At 48.2% G+C, this 24,567-nt stretch overlaps 1 protein-coding gene across 1 annotated transcript in view; it reads left to right on the top strand.

Moving 5' to 3' along the window:
* GRID1 (glutamate ionotropic receptor delta type subunit 1) overlaps positions 1 to 24,567 on the top strand; it is a 534,516-nt gene that overhangs the window by 306,364 nt on the left and 203,585 nt on the right. Inside the window, exons 4-6 of the mRNA XM_042960192.1 lie at positions 3,916 to 4,086; positions 17,046 to 17,207; positions 18,694 to 18,813. Of these exons, the coding sequence (XP_042816126.1) occupies positions 3,916 to 4,086; positions 17,046 to 17,207; positions 18,694 to 18,813 (453 nt within the window). The remainder of the gene's footprint in view (positions 1 to 3,915; positions 4,087 to 17,045; positions 17,208 to 18,693; positions 18,814 to 24,567) is intronic.

Raw genomic sequence — 24,567 nt, 5'->3', positions numbered from 1 at the left:
TTGAATATTGGAATTATCTGGAGAGCTCATGGAGAAAACAGAAAACTTTGCTGGGTGAAGAATGGGACCTGCATTTTATCAAGTTCCTGAGGTGATGCAGATACACAACAAAGTTTGAGAACCAATTGTGTCAAAACACAATCACAGGGGACCTGCAGGTGGTTTAGTTTGCACAAAGCTAAACAAAAATGTGTAAGGCAAAGTTATACATTATTTGGGCTATACACATAACTCATCGCATGACAAAGTTAGCTGCTGGTAAGGAGGAAGGGGTAAGCATTTGGGGGGAGGGATCCAACCAAGATGCAAGGTATACTTTATTTCTTAGTTTGGCAGAAGGCACACTGATCATTTGATTATTCATACTTAATGTATGTAATGTTTGTGCCTAATATATATTTCGCGGTGTAAACTTACAAAGTCATAAAACAAAAGCAAGATTTATTTTGAGCCTGTGCACCCCAGTAGGCATCTGGGTATGACACATTATTGCTGCTACTGCAGACTTGCTGATTTTAGTGAGGGTAGTGGAGGTCACACAGTATATATATACACATCGTCTTTCTTCTGCGGCTCATCACCAGCACTCTCTGGAAGGAATGTTTAACTGGGACAAAGAGAAAGTTTGTTCTCCAGGTGGGTTGTATAAAGTGACTGTGTGGATAGCCTTCTGCATCCATAGGAAGGCCCAGAGGTTGGATGTCTTCACATGGGTCCAGAGGCTGGCCCACTGGAGGCTGGGTGCAGGGAGTGAGTGAACCCCTGTCTGTACTCTGTTGGTACACAGTGGTACCAACAGCACGGGAGAGAGCCTGACACAGAGCTCCTGGAATTGACAGATGGTGTAGGGTTGGAATTCTCCAAGGGGAGGGACACATCCTTGGGAGAAGAGGTGACTCTTTTCATTGCCCTCAAGGGACCCGAGGGAGTTGCTTCTGTTCTTCTGTTCTTTTACCTGCACTTCTTACATTCTGATTGCAACTATCTCTGTGTTGGACACTAAGAATAGGCCCAGAAGGATGGGGAGGCAGGGAGGAGTACACTGGAAGATGGTGTGTGTGCTTTGACCCAGAGGGGGTGGATGAGAACTGGGCCATAGGAGATGGGGTCTGCAGAGATCCTCATTGATGCAGCTAATGGGTTGGGTTGAACTGTGCCAAGTTTGTAAGGATTTCTGGGCAGGAAGAATGGAGAAAGAACAGTATAGAGACCACAGCAGCTGGGAGCAGAAGCAAAGTCCCCCACCCCATTATGTTGGGGCTGCCCTTGGCTCACTTAGCCACTCACCCCTGATTCTGCTGCAGGTTGCCAGGGAAGATGATGGGCGTGCTTTCCAGAAAGGTATTATGTACCCTGTAAGTCAGACTCCCTACAGAGTTGCAGGGTCCCGCTTGGGGTGCAGTGTCACTGACCTACCAGGAAGTTGAGAATGCAGGAGAGGTTCAATAAAAGAGCCTCTACAATGGCTCTGCAATCAATGAGTATGTGAGAAAAACAAAAGGTATGTGACTTCCCGTTTCCTCTCCAAGGTGTGCGGGCTCTGATTTACCCTCTTATGCATAGTTCAAATTACGTTCTTCCTGACCTCATGGTTTTTTGAGTTAAAAACAATTTCCTCCCCCAATCTTCTGTATTCCTTCTCCAAGTAGAGCTAACTGGCCCATCGTTGCCCTTTCGTACGGTCCTACATACTGTTCGATCAGAATGTGATTTCCCTCACCCCACTGTTGGATGCTCAGGGCAGGGGACCTGTTAGCAAGGCAGCTATGAGCAGAGTACAAACATCCTGCTCAACTATAGTCTGTCTTCTGTTTCCTGAAGCCTAGCTGGTTCTGGGCCCATCTCACCTTTGCACTTTCCCCCACCTCTGGGCTTTTGGTCCCAATCCAACAAGATTGTCTTCCCTGAAATAGTCTTTGGTCTGAAATACAAAGTTTAGTAGTTTAAACCCAGATTTACTTGAATTCTTTTGAGATTACTGCATTTCCACATCCTTGGGAACTATATCTATCGATCATTCTAAAAGGATATGACTCTCAATGTCTTACTTTCTCCCAGATCCAGCATGTTGTTTCAACTGGTCAGTCTTCATGCTTATGTCAGGTTCCTAAGAGAGTTCCTGGAACAGAGACTTTACCCCAGTTCACCCATCAACATTCTTGTTTAAGTGATTTGAACCCTCCCCATCACTAATTCCTAACCTTATTACCTCCACTTTTACCAGTTCATTGCCTCAAAGCTAGAATGTGTCATCTGTAATGAGGAAGATTTAAGACCTATTTTATTTTATTTATTTTTTTTAACGTTTATTTATTTTTGAGACAGAGAGAGACAGAGCATGAATGGGGGAGGGTCAGAGAGAGGGAGACACAGAATTGAAACAGGCTCCGGGCTCTGAGCTGTCAGCACAGGGGCCCGATGCGGGGCTCGAACTCACGGACCGCGAGATCGTGACCTGAGGCGAAGTCGGCGCTCAACCGACTGAGCCACCCAGGCGCCCCAAGACCTATTTTAAAACACGGATAGTCACAGTTCAAATTTTGACTTGCAACCAACCACTGATTTAGCCATCCCTTTTGAGAGACAATAAACAAGAACTTTTCTTAACCTGACTCCACCTCTAAAACCCTTTATTTGTGTTAGTTTGTATTTTTTGTCATTCCTGTGTTGCTCCTAGCCTTGAAGCAATTCTAATTCCTTCTTGTCTTCTCATATCATTGTATGGCAAGCAGCCACAGGGTTTTGAAATGGAAATCTGAGTGTAGCTGCTTTGTACCTAAACCTTGCCAGAGCTCCTCACTGCTCTTAGCTGGGTCTATTCTCCCTTCCCCCACATCTGGCCCTGAACAGGAGCTTGAGGGTTGCGTCTGACCACTGCACCTTTCTGCCCGAGGCACTCACATGCCCTGCTGCCGCTCCAGGAATCCGGTGCCACAGGGTGTCACCCGCTGCCTCTGTCTTCAGCAGCACTGCCACCGACTCAGCTCTGAACTGCCCCTTCCCTCTACATATACTTCTGAGCACTTTGCCTAACAAGTTCATCTTTCAGGTTCAGCTTCAGTGCTAATTCCTCATCGAAGCCTCATTCTGGAAGGAGCTCCCTGTGGCCAGCTGCCTTTACTATTTCCATGCTTGAAAGTGCTCAGTGAAAATGGGATAGTAATAGGATGTACCTCCTAGAATTCCTGAAATTGTTGTGAGCACCAAATGAGATAATGTGTGTAAAGAGCTTAGCAGACATCTAACATGGAAGCACAATGGGTTTCCTGTGCCCCTAGATTTCCTTATTGCAGCACTCAGCCTATTTCATGCTACGAAAACCTTGAGCTTTACTGGGTGGGATTAGGCCTGACTCATTCAAGGCTGTGTCCCCAGTGCTTAGTACAGAACAAACCACACAGGAGATGTTGGGCAGATTTTGTGCAATGAATGAGTGAATGAATGAGTGGATATATTTTCAAAATTTGTATGCGGATCTTAAAAAGCAAAGCTAATCATTAAAGAATTAGGGGAAACTCATGGCATTTTGGTCAGTTTTGTCTGAGAAAACCAGTTTTGTTTCTCTCAGGGAGATGACCCCCAACAGGAAGTTTAGCTTTTACTTCCAACTGATGCCTACCACGACATTGACAGCATGGGTTCTTCAGAGCTTGACCCTATAGAAGCTAACGCACTGGTGGCTTGACCACAGACATCTTTTTCTGGTCTTCAGGACAGCTGTTGAGTAATTCTGTGTGGGTTTTGAGGGTTAGCAAGTATTATTTAAAAATAACCTATTAATGAACTGTGTGACGTGGGCCCAGTCCCTTGACCCCTTTGTCTATTTAGGCTGTTGGCCATTGATACCTCCTGATGGGCCTTTTGCAGGCACAGTTTGTGAGTCTATGGTAAGCATGGGTCTGATTATCTTCCCAGGAAATCAGCGACCCAGAGATCCTGGATCTGGTGCACAGCGCCCTTGGCAGGATGACTGTGGTCAGGCAGATCTTCCCATCTGCAAAGGACAACCAGAAATGCATGAGGAACAACCATCGCATCTCCTCCCTGCTCTGTGACCCCCAGGAAGGCTACCTCCAGATGCTGCAGGTCAGTGCTCACCTGTCAAGCTCCCTCCAGAAGGGAGTCTCACTCATGCCCTTGGCCTGCCGCAGGTAACGGGCAAAGATGTGCCACAGCTTCAGCTGAGCACTATTGCCCACCAACTTTAATTACTGGAACCCTGTCATTTGCTGAAATTGAAGCCAGTCAACTGGGCAGTGCCTCTGAGCCGCATTAGCAGGCAATTATGCCTGTTGTCAGCAGACGGGCCATATGAGCTCACTGGGTGCCTCTTGTATTTAAAAGTTACATGTTCAGGGAGTAAAGACATTACTGTCTCTCAGGCTTCTGCGCTCACTACTTTGTGGGTGATGGGTTCGTCTGGCAGGATTGGAGATGGAGCCTTCCTGTGGGGAGTCAGCATTTTGAAACTGTTTTAGGGTCTTCCCTGTAGAAAGTCAGTAATACAGACATAGCTCTTGTGAAACAACTAGGGAGTGTCCCAGCTCATCTGCTGAGTGCTAAGGTGTAGGCCAACCAGGACATTCCTGGAGTCCCAGCTGAGCGGGGGGAGGCCCGAGGGCAGGACCATGACATGCCTAGCTCTTGTACTCCATCCAACGCAACAGGTACAGAGTGCTTCCGGTTAGTGCTTCTACCACACCTGATGCCATATATGCAATCAGTGTTAGCTTCCCCTGGGGCCAGGGAGTAGGATGGCGAGTTGTGTACCTATTGTGAGAGGTCGTTTTCCCTCTGGATGTTTGAGGATAGCAATGAAACACAGTGGAGACTGCCCATTGGCAGCTCAGAATCCACTTCTCCATTCAGACTTCCATGCATAAGGAAACTTTCGCTTGATGCTTGGTGGGAGACACATAACAGAAGGAAATTTCTCCCAGTTGGGTTTGCATAAATTACCCAGAAGTTTGTGCATGTGATATGCTTGCCATTCAGCATTTGAAACTAGTTATACCTTCTTTACCCAGCCAGGCATGACGAGTGGAAATCAGGTTTCAGGACAGAGATATGCTGTATTTACCACCTGAGTATCTGTTGCATCCCAGGACATTTTGGTATTAACCTTATCAGGAGGCACACATTTTGGGGAGGGGGATTATTAGAATCTCTGGAGTGGTCTGGGTACATGTGTAATTTGCCAAAGCATCAAATCCATTCTATAATCTTATGTTTGGGGAGGGGGAAGGGAAACATGCCCTAAAAGATGGTAAACACTAGAAATATGTTCTTGGTTGAGGAGGGAATGTAGCAGACACAGATTTTAGCTGGAGTAATTCCCACTACCCCCATGTCCACTGCTCCCGGGAGCCACCACAATGTCTGGGGTCTTTCTAACATGGTGAAGGATTGGCCAAGAGAGCAGACCAAGGCCCCTGCAGGGCTCATGGACCCGAGAGTCCTGGGCATATGGGTCAGGGGTGGAAGGTGCTTAATGCAAGATTTTGTATGTTTGGATGCTGCTGGCCTGTTCTGCCTTCTTCCTTTTTTGGAGCTTGGAAGAAGAGGTCAGGACCAAGTAAGTCCCCTTCACTGGGCCTCTGCATTTCTCTCCGTGCTCTCGACATGGATGGAAGCAGAGTGAGATGATTGACTCCAGTCAGTGTGTGCCCATCCCTGTATCCTCGCCTGGGGCAGGAGGGTGCGGGGACCCCATCACTCTCTGGGTGGTCAGACCCTAGGAGGGTCTTACTCCCAGGCGTGGTCTCCCCTTGATGGGCTTCATCCTCTCCAGCCTTGTCCCTGCTCCACGCCACCGCCCCATCAATTTTTCCCAGTTCTTGCCTGGTCACTGCACTCTTTCTACTTGAGGAGAGCAGGAGGGGCCCCTTTCCACTGCACAAGTATGTGTTGTATAGGTTGTGAGTGGTGGGAGAATGGAAGTTCTTCTTATTAAGGCCTATGATTGCTTATTTTTTCACGGACTAAAATGTGGGCTCTTTGGTGGCATACTAGATACTCTAGATGCAAAGCATGTGTCCAGGAGGACAGGAGAGAAAAGGAGACCGGCAGGCTGGATGAGGAATCTGGCGGAGAGCATACTAACATGGCCCACAGCTGTGAAGAGGGTAAACAAAGGCACAGCTCCGAGGTGTGTGGCTGGTTATCATCAAATATGGTAAATGCAATATCACACCTGGAACCCTGGCCACCCTACCTCCCTCTGTCTGTTCCTGCTGATACCCAGGCACTCCATCAAGAGCAAGACGGAAGAGTGACATCAGAGACATCTTGTGGTGGTGGAAGCGACAGCAGTGGTAGTAGCAGGAGTGGTGTTAGTAGTAGCAACAGTAGTAATAACAGCAGGAGTAGTAATAGCGGTGCAGTAACAGTACTGGTAGTAATAGCAGTAGCAGCAATAATAGTAAGAGTAGCAGCCGCACAGCAGCAGCAGCTCAAGAGCCATACTGTGTGGGTTCAAATCCCAGGAACTCTAGTAACTAACGAAATATTTATTATTTACTTGTCATTTTGTGCCTCCATTTCCTGTCCCGTAAATTGGAACGTAAAGTGTCTACCCCCTAGGGACATAATAAAAATTAAGTGAAGGAATGTATGGAAAGCATTTAGAATAAGACTGACCTATTCATGTCATTACAGAGGAGGTGGTCAGGTGTGTTCGGGGTTTCCAGCAAACATGGTCTCATTTAAAAAAAGAAATTTTTTAATCTTTATTTATTTTGAGAGAGAGAGAGACAGAGCATGAGCGGGGGAGGGGCAGAGAGAGAGGGAGACACAGAATCCGAAGCAGGCTCCAGGCCCTGAGCTGTCAGCACAGAGCCCGATGCAGGGCTCGAACTCACAAACTGTGAGATCATGACCTGAGCCGAAGTCGGACACTTAAACGACTGAGCCACCCAGGCACCCCTCATTTTTTTTTTAAATTTTGTAAGGTATAATCCACTTGTCTTCCTGAGCATGCTCTTTAAAATTTATTTATTTATTTTGTGAGAGAGAGGGAGAGAGAGAGAACCCCTGGAGGTAGGGCAGAGAGAGAGGGGGACAGAGGCTCCAAAGCACTGATAGCAGAGAGACAGATGCGGGACTTGAACTCGTGAACCGCGAGATCATGACTAGAGGCTAAGTCAGAAGCTTAACTGACTGAGCTACCTAGGCACGCTCCTGAGCATGCTCTGTAAGAGCAACACAGCAGGTAGGAGAGCGTTTCCTTTGGGTCTAGACCCATATCACAGGCCTTGTGTACTGCTTTCTGTCCACACCACTCCTGCAGGCACTCAGGCAGAGCTGCCTTTTGTGGGAGAGGAGAGGCCATGTCTGGGGAGACCCATTGAGCCCTTTTTACAAGACTCTGCTCATTGGAAACCCTCAGTAAGGACTGATGGGGTGGATCTGTTAATAATGCAGATCTTAACACAAGTTAAATTGTCTCTAGAAGTCTCTTTATATATACTTATATAAATGAAAAACTTTATGAAAAGAATCTCCATCTCCATTTGTTGCCTCTGCCTCGAGAAGGGGTGTGGTGAGAGGAAAATACATGGATTTACTTTACTCACCCCGCCCAACAACCATTTGGGCAGCTCCTAGATTCATCTCATTTATAAGCCATTCTCTTCGAGTTTCCCAAGTAGCTATTACCACTTCTTTATTTCTTAATGACAGTATAGAAGACAAACTAATTTCTACTAGCCTCTAGCTGTGAGATTTATCGAGAAGACTCTAACATGTTTAGAACAACTAACTCAAGAAAAAATAAAACATTTGTGTCATGGATTATTAACTTTGTCTTGATGAAATTAATGAAGATCCTTTGGGAAGTGGAGCTCTCAAGTCCATCTTTTAGTTCTTCCCCCGGACGGCTGCTCTTGGGATGATAATTGTGGGTTAGATGTTTTCAGGAGAACCATCAAGAATGGGGAGTTTTTACAAGATCGTCCGTCTCTTGGCTTCTCCACTGCACTGGTCTCAGAAACTCCATCTTCTTCTATTAGTCCTGTGGTCAGAGCTTTCTGTGCTCCAGAGCCAACCAAGCACTATTATAGCAAATCAATTTGATTCCTATTTAGTACAAAGTCCCTTGGAGGAAAAATACCAAAATAAGTGACTTGTAGTAGCTCCAAAAGCTTTGCATTTGCCGGTGTGCTGTTGTTTATTTTCCCCTACAAAGCACTGTCTCATTTGGGTATTTCTCATTCTTGTTCCCTTGACAAGTTGGTTTAGAGCTTGTCTGACTCAGCCAGTAATAAAAGTGATAACCAGTCTGGAAGAACCTTGAGACTTTGCTAAGATTTCACGGGCAGCCTTGCTGAGAGGAGAATCTGTAAAGCACTCGGTCTCCATGACTGCCCTGTCCGGTGACTTCAGGGCTGCAACAGACATATTGTCACATTGTCATGTCATTTCTATTCAAATGGGCTTCCAAAGGGGGACAGACAACTGATAGAAGTTGTGTTGTCTGGTCACCATGGAGCCTGATCCTTGAATTAAGCTGTGGGGGCTAATGTGGTATTATTATAAAATGCTCCCTCGGGTTGGAATTTCTCCTCTTTGTGAATTTCTAAATTGTTGAATGGCTTGATAGATGGAATAATTCTTCCCTTGCTCAGTCTACTAAAACATGTGGAAACCCCCCCCCCCCACATGCCCCTATTTCGTTAGGGCTTTCTGTATTCTTCTCTGGCTACAAGTTGTTTGTCAGCCTGCCAGTAGAATCCTTTTCTCTGGAGTAGCAGTGGGCCACCCCACACCATAGCTATCTTGGACTTTATGTCACTTTCACTGGTTTCCTTTTTTACCCTAAACACCCTGGTGGAATATGTAGCAACAGTCAGTCATGAAGCATAACGGGAGCATGGCGGGGCACGATCCTCAATGCCTTTGTCAGAGACAATTGCGCAGGTGGTCTCTCTGGCTGCAGTCGGTTGCTGTTCTGGCCACAGATGTCCACATGCACATTTGGAGGCCAGAGAGCCTCAGGTACGGACAAATGCCCTTCCCCACTCTGCCTTCCATCCCCTTGGATTCACTGATGAGCAGAGAGCCCCAGCTCCTTTGCCCTCTGCCACCATCTGCTCCCTCGCCAGGCCTGGCTGTGGTGCCCTGTCTCAGGATGGGCAGGCTGGCAGCAGTCTGGCAGAAAGGCCTCGCCTGGGGATGGATTTCTCAAGCTGCGACATCTGGGCGTCAGCTTGTCCTCCCAGCTGGACCCTCTGCCGGCTGTTTGTCTGACTTTGCTGGTTGACCAGAGCCTGTCTGAGGATCTGGTCAGAGGTCAGTTCCCGCTGTTTGCCCCTGTGAGGTCTCCCTGAACAGCCCACTTGGCTTGATTAATGATGGAGGGAAGAGAAAACTGGGCTCTTTAGAAGCCTGGAGGAAATGCAGACTTCCTTAATGAAAACATTTCTTATGTTTCTATCTTTGGTGTGGGGTGGATAATGGTCTGGTGTTGAGATGCAGCTGGCTCGCGTGGCTGTGACCCTGGCCTGCCATTCATCTTCCTTTGCCTTCAAGCATGATTCTTCCCCTGATAATGTGGCTGCACAGCAAATACCCTGGGCCCTGGAGTATAACGGAGACACGGCTGGAGCACCCTCACACTTACTACAGGGAAACATGCACGGAGCACTGGGAAGTCAGGCAGCTGGTTCCACAACGGGGCCATTGTCTTTTGGGGGTCTGTCTCTTCCAGTCTGTTGGAGGTGGACACAAGTCTTGGCCTGCAGGGTCCAAATAGGATCTGAAGAGTATAGGTCTCCTTAGCATATTTTATGAGTGGGGTGGGGGGGGGGGCTTATCTTTTCATTACTCCTGGTCCTAATGCTGCTTCTGGGGACTCATGTAAGTAAACAGATCATCCAGCCTTCTCATGGGGCTGCCTTCAAATTAGGGTTGACTCAGATGTGAAACCAGCACCTTTCCTGGCTTTGCCTACAAATCTAAGTCTTGAATATGCTGTCACATATGGTAAGAGTCAGGGTAGGGTATTGGCATTGTAGTGGCACAGACAGCCTGTGATGTCCTCAGTCCTTTCCTGCTGAGGAATGTTCTCTGCCTGTCCCCCCACCCCGGGACCTCACACTCTCTTTCCTGCTGACTTCTCTATCCATCCTCTATTTTCTTCCTCTGGGTCTTGACTCCAAAGTAAATTCTCCTTATTTTTTCATGAAGATAAACTTAACAATCTTTCTGGTAGCCTTTGCCCCTGCTAACACAGGAATATAAAATATAACTATATAAAATATAATTACTGATGTAGTGGGGATTCTGGTGCCAACTCTTAAAAGAATAAAATCTGTTTTTCCATATCCAAGGTCCTCAGTTGGCTTCATGGGATTGGTCTTTGATCATTGGGCAGCCAAGAGGTCTACCTCGGTCTCTCAAGGGCTGCAAGCCCCAATCAAGGCCTCCTGGCCAAATTCTCTCCTCTACCTCTGAGAAATGTGTCCTCACATTTCCCATTTCCCTTCCAAAGACCCACTTCCTGCACAGGTTATTGGCTTTGGAAATACAAGTTTGCTAGGATGCTCCCATCTCCTGGAAATGCATACCCCAGATTCTGATTGGAGATGGACACTTCCCCACGGATATATTGGTCCAGAGCTCCTATACCCTTTTCTCAGCATGGCTTGTATCCTCCATCAATGATATTCTTTTTTTTTTAATGTTTATTATTTTTGAGAGAGAGACAGAGAGACAGAGTGTGAGCAGGGGAGGGGCAGAGAGAGGAGAAGACAGAGCATTTGAAGCAGGCTCCTGGTTCTGAGCTGTCAGCACGAAGCCTGACTCCAGGCTCGAACTCATGGATTGTGAGATCGTGATCTGAGCCAAAGTCAGATGCTTAACCGATTGAGCCACCCAGGTGCCCCCTCCATCAGTCGTATTCTGAGAAGCATTCTTTTTGCAAATACCTTGGTATATCTTTACTTTGGTGTTCTTTTTCCTAAAAACAGATTTAAATCTATTCATTCAGCATTCACTAATTCCACAAACCCTCTTTATCCGCTGATTATGTGACAGTTCCTATGTTAGACATTCAAAAATGCTCTCTCTCTTAATTCCCACAAACTCTGCATAAATGGGGAAGTTTCATCTCTAGCAAGTACCAGTTAGGAAGAATGGCATATACAAAAGCCCAGGGGCCCAGGAGAACAGGGACAGAGTTCAGTGTGTCTGAGGCTAGAGGTGGGAGGTGGGAAATGTTGGGAATTCAGTCAGAAAGGGGGATAGCCGCCAGGGTGCCGAGGACCAGGGTGTGGCCTTTGGAGATGTGACAGGGCAGGATGTGCATCCAGGAAAGACAACTCTGTGCAGGGGTGGGGGAGGGCCCAAGGCTGGGAGACAAGGTAACCAGTAGTTACTATTTCCTCAGGGAGAAATGAGGGCACTTGAACCATGCTGTGGTTGTAGGAGATGACCACATAGACAGGACATAAGGAAGCTTCCTTGGGATTGAAGTCCCTAAGCCTGGGCGAGGGACAGGTGACAGGGCAGAGTACAGAGCATGGTGCTTCCCACAGGGCTGGGCTGGAACTGCCCCTGTTCTAGCCCTGCTTGCCTGCCTCCCTCTTTCTCCTCCATACCTGGGTGGTCTCCTGTGGTTGAGCCAGCCCTGCAGGACACATGTCAGACCTTCAACTGCAATGGGCCAAGCCACCTCCCTTTCAGGAGCCTGAGTCAGGCATAGTGAGGCCCCCACTCTGGGCCTTCCGATATTGGAACCTTTTACAGAACACCCCAGAGGCAGAGGAGTGGCTTTTCCCATAAAGGGATGCTCTGCAGCGCCTCAGCCCTTGCAGACCCGAAAGGTCTGGCTCAGGCCAGGGGGCTATGGCAGCTGTGACGGGGCTGCTGGGGCCAGGAGGAGACCAGGGACATGTGTCCAGGTGAGCAGTGTGCAGGCAGAACTGGGGATATAATGCTCAGGGGGATCTTTGCTCAGTCTTCCCAGCCACAAGCTACAAATCCAGATACAACTCCTGCTCCTCCTTGAAAAGCATTCAGGCCAAGGGGCATTGGGGAAGAGGGCGAGTGGTGTTGGCAGATACAAGTTCTTTTCCCAGTGGTTCTGAGGCTTCTGTGTCCCAGACTCATGCTGGGCTCAGAGATGGGGCACCTTGGAGGAGCTCTCAGACCATCCACATTGAAGTCAGCAGCCTGTGTAGGTCTTGTATTCCCCCTTCCATTTCTTCCTGTTTCTTCTCCTTCCTAAAATAAAGCTGCACACAAAGAAGTTAGGACAGTACTTGGCACGCATGAGTACTACCATCCCGCAGTTCTCAGGGGAGTTATTCAGGGCCACCCCTCCAGGGTGCACCTCTCCAGGGCTGCTGATCACATTGTATTTTCTTGTCATCAAGGTGAGTCTTAAGCATTAAATGACTTGTTCAACATCACTCTGCATGAGTGCAAGTGGAGATTCAATTCACTAATTCAATGAGCATTTATTGAGCACCTGCTGTCTCCATGCACTGGAGGAGGAATAGCAGTGAGCAGAGCTGGCCCAGGCTGGGATGAATCCAAAACTCTTGCTCATCCTGCAAGGCCACCCGGCTAAGCTGCACACTCAGTACAGTAAGAGTTGTGCTGTACGGCAGTGAAAGAGGGATCAGGCATACACCTCTAAGGTGGCTAACTGAACCAGCTGGGTTCCATTCTAGCTCTGTCCCCACTCAGAATGGAGGCCATAGGCTCCAGCCTCAGGCCCCTTGCCTGGCTGTGGCTTTTGTCTGCCTCTGACTTTATATTGTCTGACCTGGTCCCAGGTCATTTGCTTTGCATCCAGGTCTTTATTCTGCCATGCCCTTGGCCTCAAACTTTGGTCTGTCTTTTTTTCAGGTCTACTTTCACCTGAAATGTCTTTTTTTTTTTTTTTTTGGTTCCTTGTCACTTTTGTGCTGCAATGTCCCTAGGCCAGCCAGAGGGGATGAGGGTTTAAATAGTGACAGTATCTGCTCTGCTTGTCTGTCTGCTCTGAATGAACTGTGCTGTGTCTTACCTGAGAAGTGAGGGAAAAGAGGCAAGCATTCCCTCAAACCAGGCCCCTTTTCTCTGCCCTTGTGGCCTGGGGCTCCCAGCTTGGGTTGTTAGCCCCTTGAACCTGACATTGAGTGAGTGTTCATACAGTTGGGAGCCTCTCTCCTTCCAGACCACTCTTGGCTCAGGGGCTGGTCGTGACCATGCCCTGATGCTGGTCTCCACCCACCCACCCTGAGAAAAGGCTTGCCTTATATTTATCAGGACCCAGACAGAGCCCCAAGCAGAGGCTGCCTTTCTGCTATCTGCTCTTGATCTTTTCCCCTAAAGGTCCCGTCTCCAGTCTCCAGACAACAAGACTGTGAGGGTAGTGCTCTCCCTTTGCATCCCCACACATGTCTTCTCAGTGTGAGGATGCTGAAGTTGAACAGCAGAGATAGGGCCACAGATCAACACAGGGTGTTAGTGTCTGCCCACAGCAGGGAGAAGTACTGACATAGCATCTTATCAGAAGGGACAGGAGTGAGAGAAGGTGGAGCTCCAAGTGGGGATCGAGAAGACATTTTGAGCAGGCTGTAAATGAAAAGCAAGATGCTGTTTGAACAAAGGAGGTTCTCTGCCAAGTCAAAGTGGAGGCGCCCAATCTTTTCTTCCTACTGTTTTCTCTTTTGGGGAACCAAGATCATTGTGTATCCTCTTAGCGGGAGATCCATCCATCCATCCATCCATCCACCCATCCATCTCCCCCTCTATCCTTCCATCCATCCACTCCTCCTCCCTTTCACCTACCCATCCCCTCATTCATCTATTCATTTAGCCATCCATCCATCCATCCATCCATCCATCCATCCATCAAACATATATTAAACACCACCTGTATGCTTTGGTTGGTGCTGGATGCTGTGTTTAGAGATAGTAAGAAAAAAGTTGTATACATACATACATTATGTACACACACACACACACACACACATGTTTCATTTATAAAAGTTATATACGAGTTATATATGAATATATGCATATTTATATAAAAGTTGTATATATGCATGTTTGAGATATATATATATATATATATATATATATATATATATATATATATATATGTATATATATTTCCAGATACATATATCTATCTGGAAAAGAACATTGCTAAAGCCTTTGAACTGAAAGCTTGTTCCTTTGAACTAAAATGTGTTCATCCTTCCCAGCAGACATACTTGTGGGAAGGCTGAGGGCTTCCTTTGGCCTTTCTGAGTCACATCCTGTTTTTGCCTCTTCATTGCCAGCCTCTTTGCATTCATTCATTTGTTAGGTACCTTAATTCCTTGTGAATAGAAGTGCTGGAGGCAAAAAGGGATTCCTTTGGGTGCTGGTCTGGGTCACAACTGGGGCTGTGCTGTTCCAAGTGGCCTAAAACAACATCTCCATTATGAGTTTGTATTCCAGAGGGGAGGTGGACTTGTCAAAAATAATTTTGCAGTGGTAGGGGCTCCTGAGGGTTGGGGATTTGACAAGCACAGAGAGTGGGTTAGTCCTTCTCAGGAGGGAAATGCTTGCTCAGGGCTCGAGCATCGAGAGGTACGGTTCTACCCTGGTGTTGCCTGTAAGGCAGGAGGTCAATTCTTCGTGATGGCAGTGACTTCTTTCTGCTGTCAGGTAAGCACACGTGTATTTCAGGGCCCCGGAAAATGTCACCAGGCACCAAAATACTTGGAGGCCTTGGTTAAGTCAGCGGTGCTCAGGTGTCCCAGACATACTCCTGCCACATCTGCAACATCGCCTGTCCATCCTCCACCCATTTCTTATGAAGGCCTTAGTGGCATACATCCCTGTGTCCACTGTAAGGACATAGGTTGAAGGTGGATAAGGCAGGGCTCTGTAGGAATGGGCAGGACACAGGGACACCCACAGAAGAAATAGTCAGCTCTGCTTGACATGGTGTAGCAGAAATGCCCCTGAGGGTTGGTTAGCATGAGTTACTGGACAGTTGTGATGGAGCAGATAGTTTTGATGTCCAGTACCGGCTCTCTTAGCCCATCTCTGATTTCACTTGTAGAAAACGGTCCATGCTACCCAAGCTCTTGCCTGGGGCTGTGCTTTGGGAGCACCCAGTCCAAGACAGGTGAGGAAAGAAACTGCAGCTGGAGAATAAGGCATGTAGATACTGGGGTGTGAGGGCCATACTGGGGAGTGGTGAGGGGTAAAGTTGGAGGGCAGCAGGGGTTCATCCTGCAGACCAAGGATCTTATTTGATTCTCCCAGGAGTCCTAAGAGGTTGACACATTTTCCTATTTATATCCAGTGATTTTGTTTTTCTGAAATATTTTTAGCAGACACCTTGCTGCTTAGGTGTGCAGAGAATCATCCCCTTGACCCACTTTGGCTGATGGTTGTTTGTGCACCAGTTACCCAGGAGGGACCACACACCTGAACAAGGGTGGACATTACCTCCTACCCACGCCCTCCCCTGACTCTCCTACCTTTGTGCTTCATGACACCTCCCTTGGAGGAGAGTGATAGTGTGCAGGTAACATCTGAGAACAGGGCTGCCTTCCACCCTACAGAGGACTCTTGATGGGCCCCTGAGAAGGCAGGTGCTGGTGTTCAGATTCATCTGGATCAGGGTCTTGAACTGTAGTCAGGAGGATGAGCTGGACCTGTCCCATCCCTGGATACCAGGGCTCTTGTACAGCTCTCCTCACCAGTGTACCAGCTTTTCCCTTGCAATCATGCTCTCAAGAGCTCTGAGATGGGCTTTGTTTCTTCTACGAGCCATCTCTACTTAGCAGCTAAGCAGAGGGATAGTTCTCATATGTGCACAGTTGAAATTCCCAAACGTATCCTCTGGCTGGCAGTGATGCCACTGCAGAGCAGGCTCTGTGTCCTCAGATATTCTATAACCACAAGCTGCCAGTGTCACTCAGGCCATCATTGACCCCAGGCCTATCTGGGGATCAGAGCAGGCTTTCCAAGGCACATATCTGATTTCTGGGCACAGATCCCACCAATGGCATCCTTCTCCCTAAAGTCACCTATGTTGTTACTCCTTAGCATGGCCCATGAGGCTCAACATGGCTAGATCCCTGATCCCTACCTCCCCCTTGATCCCACTTCATCTCTACTGTACCCATTAATACAGATATTTGGCACTGTTTTCAATCCCTCTACCCCAAGGCTTGGCCGACTGTAGTCTTCAGCTCAATCCAGCTTACTGCCTGTTTTTTAAAATAAAGATTTATTGGCACATCCTTTGTTACATACTGTCTTTGGCTGCTTTTCTGCAGTAAGAGCAGAGCTGAGCATTGCAAAAGAGACTATAAGGTCCACAAAGTCTAAAATCTTTCATATCTGATCACTGCTGGTGAACCCTGCCCTATCTGACCCCACTCCTTTGTACCTTCATGTCTTTGCATAATTCTGCCTCCCTGTAATGCTCTCTACCCTTTATCCTACTAATCCTTCTAGACCAAGCTTTCTGTCTATCCTTCCCTCCATCCTGTGTTATGTGAGCAGGATGCCCCATTCCAGTCTTGCACAAAGCCTGGGTGCAGGTCTCAACCATGGTGATGACCATGCTGGTTCTCATGATGTACAGATCCACTTCCCACTCTAGTTCCTGAATCAGGGCTAGTTCTTATTCTGCTTAAGACTCCAGTGCCTGGCCAGGTTTTTGGTTTTTTTGTTAAAAAAAATTTTTTTTAACGTTTATTTATTTTTGAGACAGAGACAGAGTGTGAATGGGAGAGGGACAGAGAGAGAGGGAGACACAGAATCAGAAGCAGGCTCCAGGCTCTGAGCTGTCAGCACAGAGCCCGACATGGGGCTTGAACTCACGAACTGCGAGATCATGACCTGAGCCAAGGTTGGTCGCTTAACGAACTGAGCCACCCAGGTGCCCCAAGGTTTTTGAATGAACAACTAGAAGCTAGAGGATTGTGGTATAGATACTGGCACCACTTGTTAGTGTTGGCATCCTGGATCACCCAAGGCCTCTGCTGCTCCCCTTCTCTGAAAATGCATCAGTGAAAAGGGTTTCACTGCCTTTGTGTTTGCAGATCTCCAACCTCTACCTGTATGACAGTGTCCTGATGCTGGCCAATGCCTTCCACCGGAAGCTGGAGGACCGGAAGTGGCATAGCATGGCGAGCCTGAACTGTATACGCAAGTCCACTAAGCCATGGAATGGAGGAAGGTCCATGCTGGACACGATCAAAAAGGTGTGTGTAAGGGGACACCCATTGGGCTAAGGCTGAAGACAGGTCCTTCCTTGCATGCACATGTGTGCAGACACACACACACACACACACACACACACACACACACACACCCTTGAGCAGGTGGTCTGAAACTGAGCTCTTTGTGTGGTTGTCCCTGCAGGCCCCCCACAGACCTCCCTCCTTGCCACTCTTCCTTTCCCAGCATTTAGGGCTGGTGAGTTGGGCTTCATAGATTTATTATTATTGTTTTCTCTGTTTTCTACAAGGAGATTGGACTTTAGAGTTGCTTAAGCAACCAATGGAGGCAACTGCCCAGCTCCTGTGAGCCAGATACCCTACCATGCAGGTGGCCACTATTCATAAGAGAGGCTGTCTCAGTATGCAGTACACGTGCTGATCGCTAAGACTTTAGCTTGTGTGTGTTCGTGTGTATGCACATGTGTTCTGCATTTATGACCTGTCGCACACACTCAGGCATGACACCAAGTTGGAAGGCTGAATTTGAAGTGAATTGGGTAATCCATAGAAGACTTGTTAGAGTGAATTGGCTTTCAGAGGCTTCAAAAGAGCATTTAGGGAAATCTATAGTGCTAGGAATTGTAGTCACAATAAATTGTGTGCACTGTCAATAGCAGTGAACGTATTCTGGTGTTGGTTGAATCTATTGCAGCCTGAGCCAGAGCTGGGGCCCCTCTTTGGCCAGCTCAGGATCTGGGACTCTCCCAGCTCATGGTCTATGGGAGAACAAGGCTGGATGGAACTGCCACCCTAGGGTGGGGGAGTTGAAGGGAGAGGGGGTTTGCCATAGGCTCCCTCAGCCCCTCTGCCACCTGCTTCTACAGAACCCACTGAATGGCCTGAGAAGGGGGCAGGGCTTGCACACCCACCACAGCCAGTCTGTGCCAGACACCGTGCTTTGTACACATTTTATCCTTTGGCCCTTGCAGGCCCTGTGATGTGGATCTAAATAACTTCAGGCTGGAGATGATGGGAGATGGCTTGCCCAAGGTGACACAGGTGGCAAAACCAGGACTTGAGCTGGTGTTGGCCTCTAGTGCTCATGCTTTGCTGCCCAAAGGCTCTGTTGACCTTTGACTTTTCTTTTGGCTCAGGCTAAGGTGACCCATGGAGCAGGATGCACGGGAAGACTGTGAGCTCCAGGAGGGTAGAGACAGAACTGTTACTTTTTGACCTATATAGCAAGCACGATATGTGGCACAGAGCATGTGCTCTAATCATACTGACCACATGAATGTCAAGTGCAAGCCTTAGGGATTTCCCCTGTGAGCAGCGGTCTAGGAAGTGTCAATCTTGCTCTGCGGCTATAGGACTGCTAGCAGCCCGGTCCTCATTTATAGCCTGTCTGGTGCTTCCTCGAGATCTTGATTGTCCCCTTCTTGGTGACTACTTCCTTCCCTTCTTTGTCTTTGGGACTCTATCCCTTCCATCCACATTTTCCTCAATGGGTTTTCCTTCTCTCCTGCAGGGCCACATCACTGGCCTCACAGGGGTGATGGAGTTTCGGGAGGACAGCTCAAATCCCTACGTCCAGTTTGAAATCCTCGGCACAACCTATAGTGAGACCTTTGGCAAAGACATGCGGAAGGTAAGCATCAGGGCACTCTTCTCCCTCTCCTCCTGTGGCTGGGTCACTGGCTCTGTGTTCTGAGCAGGTGTTAACCAGCACAAAAATCCCCTCTTCCTGTCTCTCTCTGATGATGCTGCCATTGATGCTGGTGTTTATGGGGCACAGTGTGGAGAAGGCTAAGAGTAGTTTTCGGCCCAGAAGTTCTGCTAATACAGTCTCTGAGTACAGCAGGGCCCCTGGCACCACCTGGTCTCACTGCTTGGCCCTGGATGGCCAACCATGCAGGCCTAGGCTGAGGCTGGAAGGGACAATGTATTTTCCCCAGAGTGGCCAAAATTAGCCCAACCTCAGGGACAGGTGTAACTGTGGCTGGGGCAGGAGTCTGCGGTTACGGCCAGTTCCCCCCAGATCTAAGAACAGAAAAATGAGCCACGAGGAGTGTGGGAAGCAGGGAGCAGTGGAGCCCAGTGGAGGGAGATGGGAGAGGCAGACAAGCCACATAGCTCAGGGTGGGGTTAGTCTACTTTATTTGGTGCTAATGCAAGTGGCTGGCCTGGGGTCTCTTTCTGGTGATACTTTGCCTTTTTCTCTCTCCTCCTATGGGAGATTTTCAGGGCTGAAGACTTGGGGGTGAGGAAGGTAGCCTTTCCTCAGAGTTGGAACCCCAAAGTTAAGGGGAGGCTTGTGAAGTCAAGAGCCTGGTAGGTATTAGGACCAAGAAGTCAATGTAGCAAGAAAGTTATTGGAACAGTTATCCAAGAACTTCAGATGTGGTCATTGTGAGCCAGTGTGGGGCTGATGATGGGGTTGCAGGTAAAGGCCTGTGGCTGGCTGCCCAGGGCCAGGTCACCCAGCTGGCTTAGATGCACTCCTAGGAATGGTCCTCATAGAAGGCCCAGTGTTTGTTGGGCCATTAACTAGTTGGCATACACTCGGGCACAGGCTCATATAGTCACACACACATATATTTCTATACACTTGAAAGGAGGACATCTCTACTAATTAGTGCCCAAAAGATGAATAGGGCATAGTGAGCTGTCTTCAGGGCAGGATAAACCCTTGGCAATGAGCCCTCTAGCCTGGCCTCCAGCATTAGCTGGGGGTGGTGGAGGAGCAGGAAAGGCTAATATGCTGTTGGGATATTGAGAATCTGGGTGAGGGGATTCTTTGGCTGTGGTCCTTGAGGAGCAGGTAGAAGGATACATGTATGGAATGGTGGAGGGTGTAAGGGCTAGAGGACATGCCGGGGATGGTTGTCACCACCAAGAGACTGGGATGGCTGGGGGTCCATATGTGATGTGGGAGTTGGGGGGTTTCAGCCCATCTTATGACAGAAGGTGGAGTCATAGGTTGGTCATTTAAATAATAAGAGGTTCAATAATTGGTCATGGTGCAACAGTGACAAATATGGTTTGATGATATTTTCGAGCTCAGAGGTTTGTTTGTGCCATCGTAAAGTGAGTTGGCTACTATGGTGTGATGACCCTGGAGGACCAAGGTGTGATGTGGAATGTCAAGGGCATCAGGGGTGGCTTGTGATGTCTACTAGGGATGCCCAAAGCTGTGAGGCTTGGTTGGGGCCAGGGATGGGTGGTCAGCATTGGTCTGGGTCAGTCATGATGGCAACAGAAGTTGGCTTGTGTTAGGACTTCCACCTGGTGAGGAGAAACCAGCATCGGGGAGCCCTTTTAGTCACTCTGTTACAACACGGTCTTGCAGAGTGTAGCTACCTGCTGAAGCAACTATTCACATCTGCTACCATATGTGCCTTCATCCCCGTGGTCCTGAGAGGCTGGAGACACTCAGGCCCTGCCTGCAGGCTCCCTTGCTGTCCCCATCACCCTTCTTTTAGCTTAGCTTCAACAAGGTCCCACAGTAGGTGGGAACATTGGCTGTGGGGGCCCCTGCCTCATAGGGCCACACTGGCAGCTCCAGGTGCCTGAGAGACCCAGAGGCACCGTGTCCTCCACTTCCTGTTTCAGGTGTCTGGGCCTTCCATGTTGCCATGGCAACTCTCCTTCAATACCCCAGAAGCCAATGGGAGCTGGAATCTCTCAGTCTAAGGAGCTTCGGAGAGCAGGAGGCCTGAATGTAATTGAGTTGGAAGGGAAGCTGATTTTCAAGTGGGCTTTATTTTAAAATGTATCCTTTTGTCATTTTAAAATCTGACCTTAATAACTGCATATCCCAGTTGTTATCTGTCTGCCTGGCAGCTTATCTCTGCTAAGGAGAAGTTATCTGGAAAGCGGGGAATGGGATTTACCATAGCAAATGTTTGTTATTCAGGCCCAGGGTGCATTCAAACAAGGTCTGGGAGGTTTCAGGATGAAGCAAGGCAAGGGGACTGGGGCAGAGTGCTTAGGCTTAGGGCAGCATTTGAAGGCAGCTCTGGGCTATGGTTCCTGGTAGAAGACAGAGCTGTGAAGGGTAGGGCTGGGAAATTGGTGTGACCTAAAAGTAAAGTTTAGGGTGGAGAGCAGATTTGAGGGTTAGGGTCCTGAAACACACAAAGGCAGAGATCATTCATTCTAAGGAAGCAGGGGCACCTCTGAGGAGCCCCCCTCAACTGCATCTCTTTGGCCACACCCAATTCAGAATGGTTACAGGAGCCAATTGGGCTGACTGCTAGATGCTGTCATGTTAGAGCAGGGTCAGGGGTTTTCTGCAAAAATGGTGCTTATCTCAATATGTGTATATATTCTATTCTCTCTCTCTACTTATATTTATATAAATTCTATATCTTATATATTCTATAAGCTGTTATTATAATAAATATATCTTAATTATATATGTATACCTATATGTACATATGTATATACAAGTATATAGGTATATATAAATACGCATATGTATTTATAACTTTAAAAATAACTGTAGCAAACAAACAAACACGGGCACAAAAACAAAAACCAAGTAGCTTCTTTAAGATTTAAACCAAGAGGAATTGTTTAAATTAGGGAACAAATGGATGTTTTCTTAAGGTAAATACTCTGGAGGGAAATCTCAGGGAGGGTGAGTCACCCAGACGTTTTAGATTAAATGGCATCAAGAGACTGTGGATTACTCAGCCCCTTCAGAGGATGGAAGGGGTAGGTGATTGCCTTTCGCTGCAGGGTGCTGGACAAATACTAATTAAATTATCTCATCCAGGAAGTGCATTCTTGTTGAGGGAGTGCTGGATGGCAAAATCAAAGGTCTATGTCACGAGCCTGCTGTGTAACTCCCGGCAAACTATCAATCATCTCTGTGTTCGGCTTGGAGCTGTCTGGCATGGGTGATCACCAAGCAACCCCATGGGGAGCAGGCTTTGCTGGAAAGTCACGTCAGGCTCCCACAGGACTTGGCCTGGCATTTTACCTGGAGGTGCATGCTTGTTACTATCAGAGCTCCACAGATTTCTACTTGGCTTTCTCTTTGTTCAGACAGAAATCTGCAAAGGAGAGTCCCACGCACAGGCTTACTCAGGCAAATGTCCTTAGCTTATGACATGAACTGGGTGGGATTGTGGGAAACCACCTGTCAGGAAGTTACCAAAGGTTGGGGTATGGAAAGTTGTTTAGCATAGGACAGGAGGGAACAGAGCAGGGACTATTGAACACCTACTCTGAACATAGGTGCCTTACACATATGTTGTCTCACTGACTTGGGGGCCTTTGTGTCACTCCTGGATCTGCTTCTCCTGAGTTTTTGCAGCCACTTCCCTTCTTTGAACCTTCATTTTCTCAGATGGGAGGTGCAGATAATACAGGTCTCCTGGTCGAATCAGGGGGTCAGTTGGTGTAATGACCCTGATACAGCGCTGGGCAGTGAGTACTCTCCTGTGTGGTGTGGGCCATCAGCTTCTGGCAGGTGGGGCCACACCCCATCTCCGAGCATTCTATCCCAGACCCCAAAAGAGCAGACACTTCTAGGCAGGCTTAGAACATGGCCTTCCATGGGGTGTCTGGGTGGCTCAGTTGGTTAAGCATCCGACTCTTGGTCTCGGTTTGGGTCATACTCCCACGGTTCATGGGATCAAGCCCTATGTGGGACTCTGTGCAGACAGTGTGGAGCCTGCTTGGCATCTCTCTTTCCCTTGCTCTCTGCCCCTCCCCCATTCATGTTGTCTCTGTCTCTCTCAAAATAAATGAACTTAAAAAAAAAAAAAAAAAGAACGTGGCCTTCCACCTTGAAGCTCCCTGGGCTATACCCAAAGCCTGAGGCCAGAGACAGGAGGAGGGCTCTGTGTGACCGGCACTGACCGTTCCCCCTTCCATGCATGGGACCAGATATCTACTCCTTATATAAAGACCATGAGGGAGAGTGTGCTGAGAACTTGGCCTCTGATGAAATTTTGTTTTTAGAACTGTTTTGGTGTGATTAAAGGAAGAAGGAAAACGTGGGTGTCTTTTTTTCCCACAAGTATGACACAAGCTACAGCCTTGCAGAAACATTTTTCTGTGACATGATTGCTGAGGATCTCCACCCTTTTCCATCCCAATGATACTGATGTGGGAGACACATTTCCTTCCACTAACACAAGAGTCCCTGCTGCAGTGACACCCTAGGGAAACTGCCAGCTGCCCGAAGGCCCTTTGAATTTCATTTCCCATGGGCGCTATCCACCTGATTCACTGGCTTCGTGGAGGCTGGCCTGTCTCCTTGGCCAGGAGGGTGGGAAGGTGGGCAGAAAGCATCAGGAAAGCCTATGAGTTTGCTGTATGTGTTGGCATTCCAGGACAAAGAATACTCTGGTGTGATGAGAGAGAACGGGCTGTTTCTGTTCCTTGTGACAGAGAGCCAAGAGACTGAGAAAGAATTTAGTCCAGTGTTTTTAAGCTTTACTTTGGTCCTAGAAAATCTGTTCCAGCAGAATCTTCTTGGAACCCAAATACATTAAATAGTTGTAGAAGCAGACATGGAGTTGTTGCCATAGATAGGGAATTGGGGTAGGGGACCCTGAGCTCCCCTGCACCATCTTTCCCATCCCCAGTATCTCTGTGGTGTTTTGAGCAGCTCCTCTTGGGAAACTGAGGCCCAGAGACTGGAAAGACTCAGTTATGTAGCACCAGCAATCATGTGACTGTGCTGGGGCTGGAGGGCAGATTACCTGAGGGTGATTGTAGCAGAAGACCTGGGGCATTTTTTCTGAACTCAGGACAATGCGGTTCCATGACCCCCTCACTCTACTTTCCACCCCATCCTCCTGTCACCCCACCCTACCCACCACCTCCAGAGCCAGCATTAGGGCCTCAGAGCCCTTTCCTGTTGGTCTAGAGCCTGCTGAAGTTCCACCAATGCCTTTGGCTCAGCCTCCTCATTCCAGTAATTACCCGAGGAAATAGGAGGCCTTCATTCTCCTTTAACCAGTTTAAGATGCTTCTTCCGTTTTCTCTGTCAATTTCCATTCTTCATGAAAGCTGGCTTTGGACAGGAATCAAATGCCCTCCTTGATATCATGTCCCTGGGAGGGTCCGTGACTGCTGATAATTCAGAGTCATAATTGCTCATCATGTAGTGATCGCCATGCCTTAGGACCCCAGCCCTCCAGGGGTTTGAACATGCATCATTAACATTCTTGCCCAGGTCTGCCACACTGTGTTAACAAATCGTCCCACATTCTCAGGGTTCAGAAGTTCTAAGCAGTGAGGCCAGGTGGAAGAGGCAGCAGCCAGTAGACAGGATAGCTCTAGTGATGAAGTAGAGACTGCCTCTTAGAGCACAGGTGGAATCCTTTACCTGGCGGCTCCAGCAGCTGGTACCAGGAGCTACGTCGTAGATTGAGCAGTGAGG

The sequence above is a fragment of the Panthera tigris genome, chromosome D2, assembly GCF_018350195.1.
Source record: "Panthera tigris isolate Pti1 chromosome D2, P.tigris_Pti1_mat1.1, whole genome shotgun sequence".
Taxonomy (NCBI): Eukaryota; Metazoa; Chordata; class Mammalia; order Carnivora; family Felidae; genus Panthera; species Panthera tigris.
Note: the sequence above shows the minus strand (reverse complement) of the source record. Positions and strands in the feature narration are given on the sequence as shown.